We start from the raw sequence: 17947 nt of genomic DNA on the forward strand, positions 1-17947 counted from the left end.
TAATGTCGTAAATACGAGTGCCTCCGTACCCAAATAGCATGATAGGCCTCGCGCTTTGGCTTCATCCGACGGACATAAGAGTTTTATCTCCCTTCTCGCCGGCCAGACTACTGAGTAATACATGATGAAGTTGGGACAGGCTTCCACGGTAGGGTTTATAAATCGTCTCTCTCGCCTGACACTCCTTCACTCCCGACTCGATGAATGTTTGGCCGCTCAAGAAAGCTAGCCGCCGTATTGATTCGTTCTATAACACGACCGTTCAGATATCACCAAACGAAAACCTTCTAGGCACAAAACGTACCCAAATCTACTCACTCAACTATGGCCGAACCAACGCCCCCCACCGAGTTGGGCCGTTTGCGCGTCCTCTCGTCTAATGCTGGTGTTCGCGTCTCCCCTCTGCAATTGGGTGGCATGTCGATCGGCGATGCCTGGGCCGGCATGATGGGCTCGATGAATAAGGAATCGGCCTTCAAGCTCCTCGATGCCTACTATGAGGCCGGTGGTAACTTCATCGATACTGCCAACGGGTACCAGAATGAGCAGTCCGAGATTTGGATCGGCGAGTGGGTCAACGCCCGTAACATTCGTGACTCCCTGGTCCTGGCGACCAAGTTCGCCATGGATTATCGCAGCTATGCCGTGGGTAAGGGTGTACCGGCTGCCAACTACGCTGGAAATTCCCGCCGCGCCATCCATGTTTCGGTCCGTGACTCGCTGAAAAAGCTACAGACGGATTACATTGGTAAGTCTTAGCTTATCATTGGTGGAGAAGCCGTTGCTTACCATCTTTTCTAACCAGATGTCTACTACATTCACTACTGGGACTACACCACGTCTGTTAAGGAAGTTATGGATGCTCTCCACATCCTCGTTGAGCAAGGCAAGGTGCTATATCTTGGAATATCTGACACGCCCGCCTGGATTGTTGCTGCAGCCAACACCTACGCGATCGACCACGGAAAGACTCCTTTCAGTATCTACCAAGGACGCTGGAACCTATTGGACCGAGACATTGAGCGCGATATCATTCCTATGGCCCGCCACTTCGGCATGGCACTTGCACCGTAAGCACCCACATTCTAGCTTGCAAAAGCTTTCGCGGCTAACAGGCACTCCAAATAGATGGGGTGTCCTTGCTGGAGGCAAGTTCCAGTCCAAGTCTGAGGTCGAGAAGCGCAAGGCTGCCGGTGAGGGCCTACGAGCTTTCGCCGGAAGACCTCCTCACCAGACCGAGGATGAGATCAAAATGAGTGAGGCCCTGGCTAAGGTAGCCTCGGAACACGGAACTGAGTCTGTGACCGCCGTTGCGCTGGCATATGTGATGTCCAAGGCGAGCAACGTCTTCCCTATTGTCGGCGGGCGCAAGGTTGAGCACCTCAACGACAACATCAAGGCGCTGAGCCTCAAGCTTACCGATGAACAAATTACGTACCTTGAGAGCATCAAAACTCTCGACCTTGGCTTCCCGCACAACTTCATCCCGCAAGATCCAAACATCACCGGGTCTTCATTCCTGATTGGCAGAACAAACGCCATGAAGTTCCCCAATGCCCACAAGCCTTCGTCTGTATAAAAGGCTACCATCGACGATAACCAGGACATCTACCATAGATAATGATCGAGGTTTTGAAGGTGACGTGATAGCCGCTTTTCTTCTTCAAATCAGCCTGATTTAGTAGAGCAGGCGGTGGCAAAGAGTGCGCTCAAGGAATTGGCTATGTTCAATATGAATCCTGCGTGTCCCCCACTGCTGTCTTCACGTCCAGCCAGGTCCTACGGCTAGACTTAGGCCCTGATAATTTCCCAATGCGGAAATTCGGTCGGCAACACCTGATTCTGCCTGACCATTGTAACGAGGGTTGTTGGGTTAGAGGCTGTATAGCTGGCTAGAGCTACGCCGCTTACTATATTATACACGCTGAACGCACTATATGTATGCAGTGAACTTCGAGAAATACATATACCCCGCTAAAAGTGTACTTATCGGGTGTGTTTTAGGGTTCCAGAAATAATGGGTCTGGGTTGCCATTTTCGGCCAAACCCCGACACGGGAACCTTAGGTGGAATTTTCTCTGCACTTCCCTTCCTCTAGACTTTCGTCCTTCTTCAACACCGACACAACCGAGACCAACCTCCCGCTTCGCCGGACGCTTCGCTACCGCTCGTCGTATCTTCTATCAGGGCCTGTCTTATGATGGCAGGTAGTGCAAGATACTGTTCAGCACTGGTATCAGGCAGAAGAGTCTTGTGTGTCTTGCGGGAGGAAGTTTTCTCGGCTGATGTCGACGCCGGACACGATATGTGGTCTATTCGTTTAGTCTTCCACGAGGAAGAGAAATGAACCAAAAACAGCTTCTACAAATGCTAGAGCTTGCCGTTTCGTTATCACCAACAGCGATGCAAGTGTGGACAATGAAGCAAGATGAACATAGTTAATGCTACCTCGGTAGTGTTGGCAAGCCCCGACTGGGTACTTTTAGTCAGCTGGCCCTGTGGTCTGGTGCTTAGTGCTTGTTGGGGACATTTCCCGTTGCGTTGATGTGAATCGTATGTGTTTGACTTCTTGAAATGCTTGACCTGGGCCTGTATATATCATCCATGGTGCAAACCGGGTTCAAGATAACGTTCTGCTTTGGAACAAATATCCCAACGGTCTGCTACCTTAACCCGGCATGGACACTCGTAATATTTCAAGCTTGAGGCGCACCTTTCGTTGTGCTCATTGCTTGTTGGCCAGACTCGTTCCTCCTTGTCGGTCAACCAAGTCAAAGCCATGATAATCATAATCAGCATGCGGTTGCATTGAGTTAGATTGTGCTTTGCTACCAGAACGGGAGCTCTATTACCGTATGCATCAAAGCCACCACAAATGCAATGGTCAACGGCTCTAATCCCAGGCAGCGCCTCCAGCTAGACGACCCGGGTGTATTAGAGCTTAGGTCTATTATCCCTCCCCTTCACATCCCCTCCGAGATCCTCAACCACCAATCCACAGTCACCTCCCCCTGACACGCAAAGTTTCCCTTATACTCCATACCCCCACCCCTCGTCCCAGCCAAATGGAAAGAATCCATGACCAAATCATGCACATCGACATTCCCCACGTTCGTCCTTGCCTTGTTATCCACCGCCACCGCACAGCTACCCTGGATATTCAGCGTCGTCCACTCGTCGTTCCCGCCCGTGCCCAGGTCCCATATGCCGTTGTTGCTGTTGGCCCACGTCGCAATCTGGAGACAGTCGTCGGCGTTGGGGGAGGCGAGACTCGAGTCGGTGACGACCTGGGGCGTGGTGGTGCCGCACTTGTCATAAGGTTGGCAGCCCGGGGCGAAGGGGGCGGTTAGGAATTTGGAGGTGGGCGCGAGGGGGGTTGCTAGAGCCAGGGCGAAAAGGGCCGCGATGGCTAGACTGTCGCTAGTGGTGTTGAAGAGCATGGTGTGTGAGTTGATCGGTTGTTGTGGGCCTCGAGGGGTGATGCGAGGCAGCGTGACCTTGAGGGTTGGTGAACAAGGTACGTTGTTGCCAACTACCGAAGGGGGCCGATGTTTCTGTGGGAGATGTGCTGAAGGAAGGGGAATAGGAAACTCCTCAAGAACCTCAAATTTGAATGTTCAGGCAGTGTTTGGTTGTTGGGTAAATTCACTGTAGGATGGGTTTGCTTTTATCTTGGGGGTTAGCTCCTTACATGTCAGTCTGCCCAAAGTATCTATTTTCCATGCTGACTATTCACCAATGCTCGTTCGTGTGCTGTGCTAGTACGTCAGTTGCATTGGGCTCGAGAATAGAGGTCTTGCACCAACGAGGACACCGAGCCTGGAGTAGCCATACGTAATTGTACGCCGCCGCTCGTGTTTCACGTAGCATAGCCCACCTCCATGAAGTATCGTGGCCATCATAGCATTAGAAACCTATTTCACCTGATTCATTTCGCGTATTATGTACAAATGCCAACACCACTTCGTGTTCTGGCACATATGCTTAGAGCTTGCTGCCACTTGGTGGACTGGCAATCGCTCAGCACAGCCCAACCCCTAAATTCAAGTCATGACGACGGGGCTCGCCTACTCACTTGAAGTTGTTCTTCATTTCACGAAGCTTAGCCATGACCTCCACGGGGTCGGTCTTGCCAGTCGCCTTCTGTATCTCCGGGTCCTGCAACATACATGCTGTTAGTCGTATTCAGTAAATCGCCTTAAGAAGAGCGGGACACACCTCAACACGCATGAATACGTTGTGTTCCTGTAACGAGCCAGTCAGTAGAGGACGGCATCATAAGACACAAAACCTAGCGTACCTTCTCATCTCCAATTGTAAACTTGCCCTGTGTCTCTTTATTCTCCTTTGCGTAGGATTGCAGCTTCTTGATAGCCTCATTCTGCAGCACCGAAACGCCGAACTTCACATTCGACGCGGTGTACTCGTGGCCAGGCTGCCATTTATCAGCATCCGCCGCGCATGCATCTGATGAGTAGTAGTAATAAGCTTGGGATATCTTACATAGACCTTGGTATCATTCGGCAACGCAGCGAGCGTCGTGTTGAGTGCCTTGTGCATCTCGGCCGCGCTGCCCTCGAAAAACTTGCCGCAACCTGTTGATGACATTTCAGTCTCCTGAATCTGTCGGCGCAATTTTGGTAGTTCCCAATCAACTCACCACCATGAAATAATGTATCTCCCGTGAAGACAACCTTCTCGTCACCATCCTTCATAAACCAGCAGATGCTGTCTTGAGTGTGGCAGGGCGTGTAGAGGCTCTGTACTTCAATGCTGCCCAGCTTGAAACTACCTCCATTGATCGGTGTTTGGGTCACACCATCGCACTCTCGGCCGCCGATGATGGGGAGCTTCGGCGTGCCGAGCTCCGCAAGCTGTAGGTAATGTCAGAATCCTGGATAGATAACAGGGCGCGGTTTTGAACTAACCATCTGCTTGTTCCCACCTGCATGATCCCAGTGACTGGTTCATTGCATCAGCCCCTTGCCTCACATCATACAGACACAGGATGATATCCAAACTCACTGGTGAGTGTTGACAATAGCCGTCAGGTTGACCTTGCCATCCGTGATTGCCTGCTTCAAGACTGGAGCGACCCTGGTGTAGGAGTTAATTGTGGTGAACACCGAAGCTCTGACCACCCTTGGACATACTCCTCAGGGTGCGCCGGGTCAATGATAACGGCATCTTTGGTCTTATCGTCGGTGACGAGGTATGCGTAGTTGTTACTACTTCCCACCCCTATCATAAAGCAATCTATTTAGAAAACTGAAATCCTTAGTTGGGAACTGCGGTTCTGACTTACACATGGGTATCGACTGGATGTGCATGGCGCGGGGCGAGGCACGCTGTGTGAGATGGTGTTAATCCACAAACTCCAAATACCTCGGCGGCTCCTTCCACATGGGGGTTTCCAAAACTCACAGCTGCAGTGAAACCGAGTTTTTGAGTTGCTAGTGGTCGTGCTCTGACGAGGCAATTCATAGAGGCGATGATTGTCGTTGCTGGTTTACTATTACAAATCGGAGCACCTTCATTCGTAATGCAATATCATTCGACAATGACGTCGGAAGGCACAGCCAGGTAGACGGACCGGCGATCTTAGCCAGCTGCCATCAGTTGACGCAGCTACTCGCACTGTGTGGACCCTCTTACTACTCGTCCTCACAAGCTCCAGCAGTTCTTGCTCAAACTGCGCCGGCTGCAACTGTACGAGAAGCAAATGTTGAGCTCGACTTCGACCAGATTACGACGACGACCCACGTTGCTCCTGATACTTCAAGCCAAATGACTGGAGTTGACGTGTTTGTTTGTATACTTGAACAGTGTCTACACAATTCCTATAGGTTTGGGTTTCCACTGCCCAACATACCTCGACCAGCCCCTCACTGAAACTAGAGGCTCGAGAATCTTCTTTTCGGTATTGTCATCTTGGCTGGCTATGCTGCCCAGAGACTCGAGCTTGCTACTCGTTTGAGCGATTTCCGCCTTGACAGCTTTTATGTCCTTGGTCTTGGGTACGTCCACGTCATTCTGCTGCGGCGTTTTCGATGTTACCAAGTCTCCGTCCATAATCCGTCGTGAAAGCTGCAGAGCCCGGAGCAACAGACGAGGGTTCTGAGCCGAGTCCCCAATTTCCGTCAAGGATTGGAGAGTCGTCGTGTCATCCCACTGCCTCAGTCGTAGTTCCAACACTCTCTTCAAAGCTGCGTCTTCCGCCTCAAGGCAACTCAAAAGCAAATCCTTGCACGCATCCATTCCGTTCTTGCCGTCATCCGTCACCCGATCCTCGGACAGGTGCTTCCAGTAGTAGTCCCAGATCCATGCCAGCGACTTGTGGGCTGCGGACCTGAGTTTTAAGAGCGAGGGCAGCTGCTCGTGTGTGCATTGATGCCTGAGCTCGACAAACGTAGCTGGCAACCCGATAGTTTTGGCTACAGAGTACATGCTCTGCTTCTGTTGCTTATCCTGGTGGCTGTCCAGAAGTCCAGTCACGAAGCTATGATTCACGGGATGATTAGCAGGGATGGCAGGTCTGGGTAGTACAACAGAAAGTGTGCTAGGACAGTGCGACGTGCAGTGAAGTGAAACTTCAACTCTGCCGAGATAGGGTTTCTTAGGTGGGAAGAGTCGCCACCTCAACTTTCACGGAAGAAGACAGATACGATGCTGCTTTGTCAGCCTTGTGCCGCACCTATCAGCTGAAGTCCACTGAGCAGGAGCAAGCTCAACGCTTAGATACAGCTTGCATCCTGGCAGGTTTCACTCCATTATTTTGAAGCAAAATTGAACAATCCTCGAGCTAGAGAAGCTCTGTACAAAGCCCTAGCACGACGTTAAGCTGCGCATGAAAATAAAAAATAAAAGGACCCAAGAGTCAAATCGACAAACACAGCTTCAAACGAAACGTACCGACTAAAGGCAGCTGAGTACGCTAGGCGCACGGCAGATGAGGCAGAACTAGACCGAGTCCTGGCCTCCTGAAAATCGTCCAGCAAAGCCGCCATCAACAGGCTTGTAGATTCCACCATGTGGGGACAGCTGCCGCGCTGCACCCACACGGCCACGCGCGACACGGCGTGTCGCTGTTGTTCTTCGGCGGCGGCTTGCTGGTCTGTGATGTCGTCCGTCGTGCTTTGGGTGGCAGGGTAGAATTGCCCGCGTACCTCCAATAGTGCTGCCTGGTCCCGCCACGGCGTGTGAATGTACTGCACCATTTTCCGCAGCAAATTAACCCGGTGAAGATGCGCGCAGATTGTAGAAACCGAATGGGAAGGTGAGATTGGGAATGTGACTATCTGTTAGAGGGGCTCAATGCGCTGGTTATGATACGGCGGAGACGTGGTACGGTTTAAGATTTCTTCGTGACCGTGAACTACCCAAAAAAAAAAGAAAAAAGAAAAGATTGGATGAGACTTTGCCAAATCTAAAGCAGATTTCGCTAGTCAGCACCACCCCAACGAGGATCATACCCAAAACTACAACCTTAACATGGGCCAAAAGTACGTCCTTTAGAGTACACTCCCCAATCAGAAGACGGGCTGCACATCTCAAAATATACGAGCAAAAGAGACATGATTTAAACACTGACGTTTTGGTCTATTTGCATCTATGGAATTGTGGATATGCCGTCGGCCCTAGTCTCCTTTTTAATTACATTGCCCAACTTGCAAACATTGTAATGGACTAGGATATTGTCTTCTCGGTCAGGTAGATGCCGTATTTCTCCTTGAGCTCCTTCATCAGGGGGTTGTTGATTTTCGAGTTCATCGGAGCTATGACACCCTTGTCGGATATGGTACCGTTGAGCACCAGCTTCACGGCCACACCACATGGCACACCGACTAGCTTTGCCATGGCCGAGTAACCAGCAGGGTTGCCGGTCTCAATCAAAGTCGACGTCTTGGTCTCGCGGCTGCCGTCCTTGTGCTCGATCTCGAACTTGTGTTGGAGCATGACGAGGTCACGTTCTCCTTCCTCGTACTGCATCTTCTTCTCCAAGACGGCGCACAAGCAGTCGAGCGGGTTGCCCCTAGGGGTGATCTTCTCGTCAGAGAAAATGCCAATCCACCGCAGACCGCTAAGGATTCTTTGCTTCTCCTCGGGAGAATCGAAAGTAGCCTTGGCCAGGATTGCCGACTCCAAGTCAGCCTGGCTGCTTGAAGAAGCACCAAGCACCTTTTGCGTGGCCTCTTTCCAGGAGACCGGCTGCTTGAAGATGTCCTGCTCAGCGTCGCTCAAGAAACCAATCTGAACAAGCGCCCGGATGAACTGGGGGAAGCCCTGGTATCTGAGTGTTCCTCGGACGACAGTCTGGGCCTCTGGAATGTTGTATCTCTCCTTATACGGGGTCGAATCTCGGTTGGGATACGCGACGAAGGCGTACCCAGGATAGATGTAGTACGGCTTGGCCTCACCCATCAAGTCCTTGCCTGCGACGGTCATGACCTTGCCATCCTTCCACCATTTTCCATCGTTGCCAAGAGCCAGAAGCACGCCACGAGATGACCAGGAGAACTTGTAACCGAGCGGGTTGTCCGAGTCTTCTGGCGCAGGCAAGCCACCGCAGTACGACAAGAAGCTCAGGATCTTGCCGCCAGCCTCGTGAACCTCCTCGATGGTCTTGATGGCGTAAAGGTGATCGATACCGGGGTCCAATCTATTAGTTCGCGGTCAGCAGCTATTCTTTACGGCTGGTCTTCCGCTCTCTAGAGAACTCATCTCCTGTGAGGTCTTAGAGAAGAGAATTTGTGCTCACCCAATCTCGTTCATCACGGTAATACCCGCATCTTTACACTGCTGGTCCAGCTCCATCATAGCGGGAGACACGTAGCTTGTGGTGACGACATTCTTCTTCTGTCGAATAGCAGACTTGATGACGGTAGCGTGGAAGGTGTAAGGAATCAAGCTGATGACCAGGTCATGCTTAGCGAGCTCGGCGTCCAGCGCGCTGTCATCGGTAACGTCGAGGGAGATCGGGGTGGTGTGCTTGATGCCCTTAGACAGAGCCTCGGCCGAGGCTAGAGTCCTGCAAGCTGCAGCCGAGTTAGTCGTGCATTCCAAAGCTTGTTCGCACTCGTAATCATACCGACAGTTACGGGAATGCCGGCTTCAGACAGGATGTCGAGAGTCGGCTTCACGACAAAACCGGCTCCGAGGCAGAGAACAGACCTGACGTCATTCTTGTTAGTTCGTGAACGGCAAAGACGCAGAGGCTAATGAGAGTGCTGTTGCAAGACCTAGCTAGCATCGCGATTGTCATCACCTCCCAGGCCATTGGCCTGATGCTGGTGGGCTTGCCTAAGTTAGGGGAACAGCCCCGCCATGAGTTTGGTGATGATACTTGTTACCTCAGCATCAACACCACTTGTCATGTACAACGCTGGGAGGGACTGTGAGGGAGATGGGGATTTTCACTTTTGGGACGACATCGTATTCTGACTTGGTGGGATATTTCGTTGTCAGATGTTGAAGAATCTTCTCAATTAGAAAGTTGAATGCAGCAGCAGCAGTATCTTGACTCAAGACTTCTTTCTCCCAATGGTGGGGTAGGTTCGACGTTCCGTCATCGGGGGTCGATGAGGGGGAGTTTTCAACGTGTTATCGATAATGTCCGCCCTGCATTCAGCAGTCTGTAGGGTACTCTGTATTCGTACTCCATATCCCATCTTCGCCCCATTGCCAACATGAAAGAGGTGTGTATACGAAGAATATCAACCTCGACCTCGGGAATCATACACACCGTGACACCGTGGAAGTGTTCTGCCTCATAGTGATGTAAAAGTGCGTCACCCTGTCCTACTAATTACTGCAAATTATTTCATCGCCTGAGCGGCAACAGTAATAGCTCCTGATTCTTTGTGCTACACCGAGTTCCATGATTCTCTAAAGTTCGGGCCAGATGATTTAAAACCCTGCAACCAAACGAGATCCTTAGTAATGAACACAGCTCCTGTACGAAGTATGCAGTTTTGTGCAATGTGGAAGAGAAGGGGGAAAAAGCCTTCGTCTGACGTTAATCAAACAAACAAGGGATCCTTCCTCAGCGCTCATCACCATGTCACTGAAACGAACAAAATGTCATGGAACCACTTCACCTGCAAAGTCAAGTCCGGCAAATTTTTTTCAACTGAGTCACCATGGCGTCAACCAGTGTCAGGTACAACCGAGCCCGACCTGGGGACCCTCTCGCCAATCGCCAATCGGGCAGAGCCGTTGAACTCTGCAAGACCACGAGCTTGGACGAAGGAAAAGAGGGCCCTGCCTTGATAACTCCACATTGAGAAAGTGGAGATAGTGCATGGATGTCGGCGGCTCAATTTTATTTTTGGACCCCCTGTTAAGGCTGGAGCCGAAGGACGCGCGCCGCTCTAACGGGTCGGCATCCCACACTCCGAGAGAGCGAGTTGGAGTGCATTATGGACTTTGTCTAAATCAGGCATAACTGGTTCGCGTTGTAGCAAAATTCGTTTTTGACTGCATGAACTTGGAATGACAGCAGTGAGGAGTTTGGATCAATGTCCTACCTACTGAACTGGCAACTTTGGAAAATGTAAGACGTGTCTCATAGAGGACACGGAACTTTTAATCGATTTATCAAGTGGAATTTTGTCACGACTGCCACGAGCTTGAAACGAATGGTGTGGTTTGAACATTATGTATGTTTTTTGAAGTCTGGGCGGCGGCATACTAATTCGCCACGCCTGTTACTTCTTGCGTTTCTATGTGTTTTACGTATTCTTCATGGCACTCTTGGTGCGCTTCGTGGGAGTTGGTTGGCGAGAACGCATCGTCATTCCATCATCATCTTGCGATCCAGGAATTGGGTAGATGTGCGTTGGACCTTTGTAACCCGGGGTATAATCATATCCAGCTCTGCTGGGCGTTCGAAGCCTACTGCTCTGTCGCGTCCTCCTTCTGCTCCTCGCCGTCGGCATCGCCCTCTTCACCATCGTCGGACTCCGCCTTTTCCTTCGAAGGTTCCCAAGCCTCCTCGAGCTTCAGGCCAGCTCCTCTCCTGTACGTCGACCCTAACAGGTGTGATGTTGTAGTTCGATAATGGTCCAATTCTGGATCCGTTTCCGTCTTGTCGGGGGTATCATAGAGACCCATTCCGAACAGTATTTCCCCTTCCTCCTCTGGCTCTTCCAGTGGCTGATATGTTATGGACTCTTCTGAGGGCACCGTGGGTTCCGACTGAGGAATTGATTGGTAGTTATCTGGTGTTGATGGGGCAGTGCATGAACCGTGGTCGAACCCATGAGATGAAAACGAGTCCCAATCAAAGCCCGGTTGTCCTGTGTAGGACGGGAAAGGCTCAGTGCCAATCGGGCTCCCCTGGGTTGAATATGGCGTGGGAGTATACTGGGGTTGGGCACACCAAGCATCAACCGTTACGTATTGTGGTGGCAGTTGCTGGTGTGACGACGCCGCATAGGGTAGAGACAAAGGTGAATAGCTGGCCAGTGGCGACGTATATCCTGAAAATGCAGCGGGTGTAGGAGGGAATTGTTGATATGTCGAATACATATCCGCCTCAGGGTAGAACGCAGGTGTGGGGGGGATGTATTGCGACAAATCGAGGTGAGGGAGCTGTTGCGGCATAGATATTTGTGGTTGTTGGAACTGGGAACTGGGATGCCAGCTCACTGGCCGACTTGATCGTGTGACTGGATCTTGGAAATCTGCGTATGATGTTGTCTCTTGCATGTGTTGAAAAAGTGCGTGATCCAAAACTTGCTGCCGCCTTCTTGCGAGGCTGTTATCGTTCACTGTCGTTTTCCTCATCGCCACGGCCTGTGGACTGTTGTTGGCGCTGCTAGGCTTCACAACACGCATGGCGTTGGCAGGTCGGTAGTGGGACATCCGACGTGCCGAATCTGATAGTGCTATTTGCTTTGAGTATTCATCGAGAAGGTGTCCCGTGGAATATATTTGGTGACCGTTGTCTGGGAAGCCGACTCCCGTGAGGGAGTGCATCATCTTTAGAGTAGAGTTGAGAAAAGAGGAGATGGTTGTGGGTTATGCTGTTAGGCGGATGGCGGAAGGCTTATGGTCGTAATTGGGATATGGGAGTCGAGATGATTAAGTATAAGAGCTGTGTGAGATACGTGAGATGATCCACTCTTGAACCACTGATAGTCCACGAGTGTTTGCCGGTAAGAAACACAAGGCCTCGTCGAAAGGGCAAAGGGAGTTCCAATGTGGTCAGACATGCTGGCATACGGATTATATTGGGCGTTGGAGCCGAGAAACAACTAGGCGGTTTGGCATGTGTACATGGTGTGTGTGGTCTGCTAGCTTCGTCTGTATGTCGCTTGTATCTGCGTCATATGGTTCCGACAGGGATCCCACCTGTCCGGAAAGGAGGTTGTTCATTGTGTTGATAGCCGGGGACGATGGCAGCGTTGGCGTAGTCGTGTGGACCGGACCAGGTTGTAGAGTCTTTGACTTATGGCCGTCTGCAGTGATCTAATTAGGTGGGCGGTCAAAGGAACGGTTTCGAAAGTGGTCAAAGGGACAGAGGACACTAGGCGCTTTTGCGAGTACCCTTGGCGCCTCATCCTCTTGCCTCTTCCGTATGCAGCGAGCGGCGGATACTGGTGGAGAGCAGGGGGTGTTTGATGGGTACCTCACCGTACTACATGACAAGATTCATTATAAAATAAGCCGAGGTGTGTGTATCCACGCCTTCAGAGCTAGGGTCTCTCTGATTCGCTTCTTCTCTGGCACCTTGTAAGTGAGGGGCGTCGCAGCGGCAAGGTGGGCGTGTACAAAGCTCTGCCGGACCAAGAACATGAAGACTAAAACCCACGCACTGACGCGCGTAGAAACGCCGAGGCATGTACTTTTGGGGCCCAGGGGACTGTGGAAGCCCAGATATTCCACGCCCCGCCGTCGAAGATGCAATATGTTTGTGCTAACATAATAAGGCGGTACCGTCGGTAAGGTTACACCCACATGACAATCCAAGACTGGCGACTAGGAGGGACTGTGACAACCTTGCAACATAGGAAAGGCTTCCACCCTAGGGGGTCGGTGATATGGGCAGGACTGCTCGATAGTCGGTCCACTGACCACAACTGAATTCACCATGCACCCTCCAAGGGTCAGGTCAGATTGCATGCGCACACCCAGGCTCCACCAAGCTTGTGCGGGTCACAACGACCGCCAACCGCCTGCAAGCCCGCCCCTCGCCTTGTCTGTGTGGCCCATTAGCTATGAAAACGCTTGCCCGGGATGATGGAGAATTATTTTAAAAAAGGGATGAGGTTCCGTGAGACGTGTGGGGAGTGTGCGGAGATGGTTTGTCAACCAATCAGGCTGGAATGTCTTCTCATCTTCGGTGGGCTCCTGCATCTTGATTCCCGATCCTGGGTCAACAAGTAGATTTGTACCATGGCAGAACCCTCTCAACAGCCCGCATACTACCGCATACAAGACCTGTTTGCGACGACTCCGGCTCCGGCAAACGGGACGTCTACGCCATGGGCCACTACGACTGTACTTCAGAGCGTTTGATCACACATGGTGGTATAGCCATATGGGCGCCGCCACCTGTGACCTTTGGAAGTAACCCCATTCGGGCAACCATGAAGCATGCCTGGCTTTCCCTCGGCGCATTACGAGTTTGTGCTTCATTATCCTTATATTGCTGGTATACGAATAGGCATTCGGCCCCACGCACATATGATAGTGGAGAGAGTCGGTTCCTGTATGTGTATTCCTTACCGTCTTTGGGTAACGGTAAGAGGGAGGCATTCCTTCAAACCCTCTGGAAGGCAAGCGACAGCAAAAGCCCGCCGGGAGCTTGGCTGAAACCCGATGATTGCAGCCTGGGATTGGATTTGGATCAAAGCAGCCACACTCTCACAATCGAGTGCAGAAGCAATAGCAGACGTGCGACGACAACGCCTGAATCGGAATGGGAAGGTCGGCATCAGGCAAGCACTGGGAAATTTCACAGCGGTCCAGCCTCTCACCGTGGTGGCCCTAGTGTTGGAGAACTTCACATCTCAATCCAGTTGATACAGCCAACGAGAGTAGAGCATGCTCCCCACGCAAGCGTGGCAGTGTGGTATGGGGTACATACTTTACTCGTACTGTACAGCGCATTGTTATGGCTAGTAACTCCGTCGAGGGGTCCTGTCGAGTGCTCCTGTCGATATCTAGCAGGACTCTCCGCCAGGGCAGGGATGTCGCCAAAGACCCCGTACCCGTACGTGGTAGAGGCTAATTCTAATGTGGCAGGGTCACTAATCTTACAGCCCGCAGCCCACAGGTACAAAGCATCGAAAGGGTTGCATCCATCCATGCGGAGGATGATGGGCATTGCACATCGTATGCAACTAGCCTGGCTAGAGGCTACTGCGCGGCCTTGATAGCGTTAAATGCCAATCGGCTCGACCAGTTTCACAGTGGTGGATGACGACGAGTTTCCCTCCTAGCAATTTCCATGTCGCAGGCTTTTTCCAACAGGCCCGAAGCTCGCCTAAAGTCACACCCTGTGATGGAGTTACGAGTAACCTTACTGCTGGCCAGCGGCCACCAAAACTCGCCAAAGCGGTCCCCTGTGGCCCCATTGGGACGATCAATATCAGACGCCTTCTGTAGCTCATTATCCTTAGTCTCAAACCCTGTGCCGCAGTGTGCGCTTCTGTTAGTTCTGCAAAGAAAAAAACGACATTTCGTCGGCAGCTTCCCGGATGACTGCTAGATCCATTTTGTCGCAGCATCAGGTGGGGCGGACTAATTATTACGACGACCAAAGTCGCGAATACACAACAGCTGATGGTCGGTTGCACTTTGGCTGAGAAACCCCCCCTTGCCTGTATCCGGCGACACAGAACTAGCTTGATAATGAAGAGTTATCGGATAGAAGTATCGCAAATCATGAATAGAGACGGCCATCTTGCCATCCACCGTGATGACGATTTGCCTCGGAGCTTCCATGACTCCGCAAGCGTCGTCAAGGCATTTCACATCTGTTTGTGTCTCCGGTCGGGCCCCAATACTGTAACGATCCATGCGGTGTTGCTGAGCCACCGATCAGGATCTGCAGAGGTACTTGGGCGAGACAAGGTGATCCGAAGACAAAATATAACGAAACCGTCCATGCCTGGAACCCATTAAAGTTGACCAAAAAAAGCGACTCCGAGACGCAGGCGCAACTCACGATTCAACCGTCATCGACACGGTTCACTTGGAGAGGAAAGAGCCGAAACAAAAGCACCACCAACTTGCACTTGCCATGCCTGACCTGCAGGTCTTTGTCAGCGAGACATGCTCATATCTGCGCACAAGAATCCTACAGGTACCTAGCAGCCAGCGCCAGCCCGCATATCCCACGGACCGTGGAATTTTTAGACTCGGGTTGCTGATTCCGTTCCGGCTTTTGCTGCCAGACCTGGTACCCTACATCCCAGGTGACTTTTCCGTTCTGACCAACTTGCCCAACACCTCGTACCTATCCTGGTCAACTCTCGCCCCGTCGCCTGCGATCTTTTCTTCGAACAAGGTTGGGAGCCACGCGAGTCTTGCTGTTGTCACTCAGGGCCCACTGTAACTGCACTCCACCGGCCAACTACTTTACTTTTCTTTTTTGTTGTCGTCACAATGTGTAAGGTACAGACATTCCTGCTGACTGCTGGCACGGACTCGGTGGGGCTTCTCTTGGCTCACAGTCGTGTCGAGAAGCCGTCGGCGTAACTCGAAGCTTCCAAGTTTATTACATGGTGCACTAGAAAATGTCTTCAGGAGGTCAGGTCTAATTTTTCCTCGGTCAGTTGAGCTGCTACTGTGCCCCTCCTAAAACCCCCACCACACCATCATCGGCGGATCCAGAGCAGCAATCTTCAATCTGCCTGCTGCTCATCTACATGCCGAGTTGTGTTTTGTTGCAGGGGTTTCGATGGCCATGCGATTTGCCAACAGCGGTCTTGAGTCGCTGACGTGCACTTTGGTACACATGTGCGAAAGAGCCTCGTGAAACGAGGCCCTTGAGAGACGGTTATGCAAACGGACCGGACCACGCTGGATGAAGACGGAACCCGTGCACGGAACTACTGGAGACCAGGTGCTCTGCACAAATCTGTCGGCCTCTGCAAACTAAGCCACGAAGGCACTACCTTCACAGACGGGGCGGTCAAATCGAACAAGCACACGACCTCGAACCTTGACCGAAACGGCCATGATGATCACGGCATGAATTCATGACGCTTCTCAAGAACCGGCTAACTTGTCGGTGCTGCGACTAACCAAAGACGATGGGAGAAAAACGCTCAACTGTGATCCTGGTTGTTTTAGGCTACGGCTGACCTCCGCTAACCGCGTCGCTTCGCTACATCCAATATTCATATTCATCATGCCAAGCTTTCCTAGTCATTAAGGGCACACCCTTGATTGTATGCCACGCTAGACTGTCATGATCACCAGCATGATATCCCGCTAGGGAAGGTATTGGCTTAGAGATGATCAATGCAAACGCGGTCGAACGCCTACGTTCCCATCACGCTCGCGGGGAGGATCCGTTGTCACTCACAACCGGTGCCACTGCCATGGGTAAGGCATGGACCGAGCATGGCTCCCTCGTCTTCGCAGTGTGCTCGTAGCCGTTCAAATGGCGCTCTAGGCGTTTTAACAGGGGCTAAGAAGTACTCAGTACTGCTCTTTCAAATCTACCCAAAACGAACGCAAGGCTTTCCTTTTCGTTTGAAGGGAGCTGGCATAGTCAAAGATCATCCAAGCGACAGCTCACGATAATAGTCCCTGATAATAGTGTGCTGCAGGTCCCCTAGCTACTACTTGCTTTTCTACTCTCAAGTACAAAGTTCTAGTAACAATTATCTAAACATGGCTGAAATTGGGAGGTGAGCATGTCACCAAAATGCATACGCGGCATCCACACTAGACCTTACCGCGTTGAGTGTTCCGCAGGCTGTCCCTCTCAATTTCGCCAAATTTGCAACGCTAAGAGCCTAGCATGGCCATGCGGTTGATGATATTCTCCTCAAAGAATTCTCTGGAAGAAACTCTATCAGATTTGTACAGGGACCCAGCTCTGGAACCCCATGACTCGCGACCAATCTTGTTCGAGTGCACAACTCCAATCCCTGTAAGACAAGGCTTAGTTTAGGTCACCCCCACAAGATCACACAGAACTCGCCAGCAGCCGGCCGACTCGGGTGGACCGTGCGATATGCACAACAGAACGATCACCTACGAGGTACGTACCCCTTCCGACCTCCTTCCCTGTTGCCAACCACTCCAACCGACGTTATTCGAGCTTGTGGCTTCAGATACGGCACTGCTCTGTCCATCATACTAATCTAGCTAGACCTCCGCAGACTGCCAGGTCTCAGTGGCTGCTACCCGGATACACGAAACCCGCTGTCTTCCATTCTTTCGCGGCACTTGCGTTTCGATTAGAGTTCATAATTCTGACTCTTTTGACGTCCCTGACAAGCTGCATCGTAAACGAAATGTGACATGGATTGTGGCGCGACGTACGTCGTGAACAGTCCCTTGCCGCCTATTCGTGTTCGCGTGAAGTTGAACTCCGAAGCAAGCAATTTATGCATTGACGACTGCAGTGGGGATTCAGGACTCAAATGCACCAAAGCTTTTGAGTCCTGACAGGATTACGTTAATCTGGAACCCAAAAAAACGTAGTAGGTTGCAAAGAAGCTGAAGTTGCAGAGAAATGTTTGCATAATGACTGCAGTTCTATATCGATCAGGCGACAAACTCGAGATTGCCAACCCGGCTCATTGGACGTCTTCCCTGTAGCTGGTATGAAAAGCTACACCTCGCGCTCGGTCCGACCAATCATGCATCACAAACCTGCATTAGAGCGGTTTCGGCACGCCGACTCGAAGGGAAGTTATACCGTTACTAGTAAGAAGATCTCCGTTGCGATACATCTATTATCACACTGCAAGGATCGAAG

General features: G+C 51.5%; 7 protein-coding genes across 7 annotated transcripts; 1 reads left to right on the forward strand and 6 right to left on the reverse strand.

Moving 5' to 3' along the window:
• Positions 1–324: 324 nt before the first annotated feature.
• Positions 325–1579, forward strand: BCR38DRAFT_404740 (putative aryl-alcohol dehydrogenase; the record flags this gene model as incomplete). The annotated part of the gene is made up of 3 exons (XM_040857871.1): positions 325–748; positions 806–1070; positions 1129–1579. The coding sequence occupies 3 exons, from the start codon at positions 325–327 to the stop codon at positions 1577–1579; spliced, it is 1140 nt and encodes a 379-aa protein (XP_040721277.1).
• Positions 1580–2881: 1302 nt separating this feature from the next.
• Positions 2882–3741, reverse strand: BCR38DRAFT_17826 (uncharacterized protein). Its single transcript, XM_040853912.1, has one exon. It carries the CDS (start codon positions 3438–3440, stop codon positions 2964–2966), a length of 477 nt encoding a protein of 158 aa, XP_040721278.1. The 5' UTR covers positions 3441–3741; the 3' UTR covers positions 2882–2963.
• A 330-nt stretch (positions 3742–4071) lies between these two features.
• Positions 4072–5330, reverse strand: BCR38DRAFT_330675 (beta-lactamase-like protein; the record flags this gene model as incomplete). Its single annotated transcript, XM_040854986.1, has 9 exons — positions 4072–4158; positions 4219–4245; positions 4301–4435; positions 4504–4595; positions 4661–4874; positions 4929–4962; positions 5026–5097; positions 5154–5241; positions 5306–5330. 9 exons carry the CDS (start codon positions 5328–5330, stop codon positions 4072–4074), a joined length of 774 nt encoding a protein of 257 aa, XP_040721279.1.
• Positions 5331–5829: 499 nt separating this feature from the next.
• On the reverse strand, positions 5830–7217 carry BCR38DRAFT_329438 (Las1-like-domain-containing protein; the record flags this gene model as incomplete). The annotated part of the gene is made up of 3 exons (XM_040854885.1): positions 5830–6012; positions 6283–6499; positions 6913–7217. 3 exons carry the CDS (start codon positions 7215–7217, stop codon positions 5830–5832), a joined length of 705 nt encoding a protein of 234 aa, XP_040721280.1.
• Positions 7218–7422: 205 nt separating this feature from the next.
• Positions 7423–9552, reverse strand: BCR38DRAFT_17896 (Saccharopine dehydrogenase). Its single transcript, XM_040853916.1, has 4 exons — positions 9240–9552; positions 9089–9171; positions 8759–9035; positions 7423–8659 (listed from the first exon to the last, which is right to left on the reverse strand). The coding sequence occupies exons 1-4, from the start codon at positions 9275–9277 to the stop codon at positions 7687–7689; spliced, it is 1371 nt and encodes a 456-aa protein (XP_040721281.1). The 5' UTR covers positions 9278–9552; the 3' UTR covers positions 7423–7686.
• A 1238-nt stretch (positions 9553–10790) lies between these two features.
• BCR38DRAFT_17979 (uncharacterized protein) lies at positions 10791–12126 on the reverse strand. Its single transcript, XM_040853923.1, has one exon. It carries the CDS (start codon positions 11980–11982, stop codon positions 10894–10896), a length of 1089 nt encoding a protein of 362 aa, XP_040721282.1. The 5' UTR covers positions 11983–12126; the 3' UTR covers positions 10791–10893.
• Positions 12127–13727: 1601 nt separating this feature from the next.
• Positions 13728–14332, reverse strand: BCR38DRAFT_404745 (uncharacterized protein; the record flags this gene model as incomplete). The annotated part of the gene is made up of 2 exons (XM_040857872.1): positions 13728–14006; positions 14093–14332. The coding sequence occupies 2 exons, from the start codon at positions 14330–14332 to the stop codon at positions 13728–13730; spliced, it is 519 nt and encodes a 172-aa protein (XP_040721283.1).
• Positions 14333–17947: the final 3615 nt, after the last annotated feature.

This window comes from Pseudomassariella vexata, assembly GCF_002105095.1.
Source record: "Pseudomassariella vexata strain CBS 129021 chromosome Unknown BCR38scaffold_1, whole genome shotgun sequence".
In the NCBI taxonomy this organism is placed as follows: domain Eukaryota; kingdom Fungi; phylum Ascomycota; class Sordariomycetes; order Amphisphaeriales; family Pseudomassariaceae; genus Pseudomassariella; species Pseudomassariella vexata.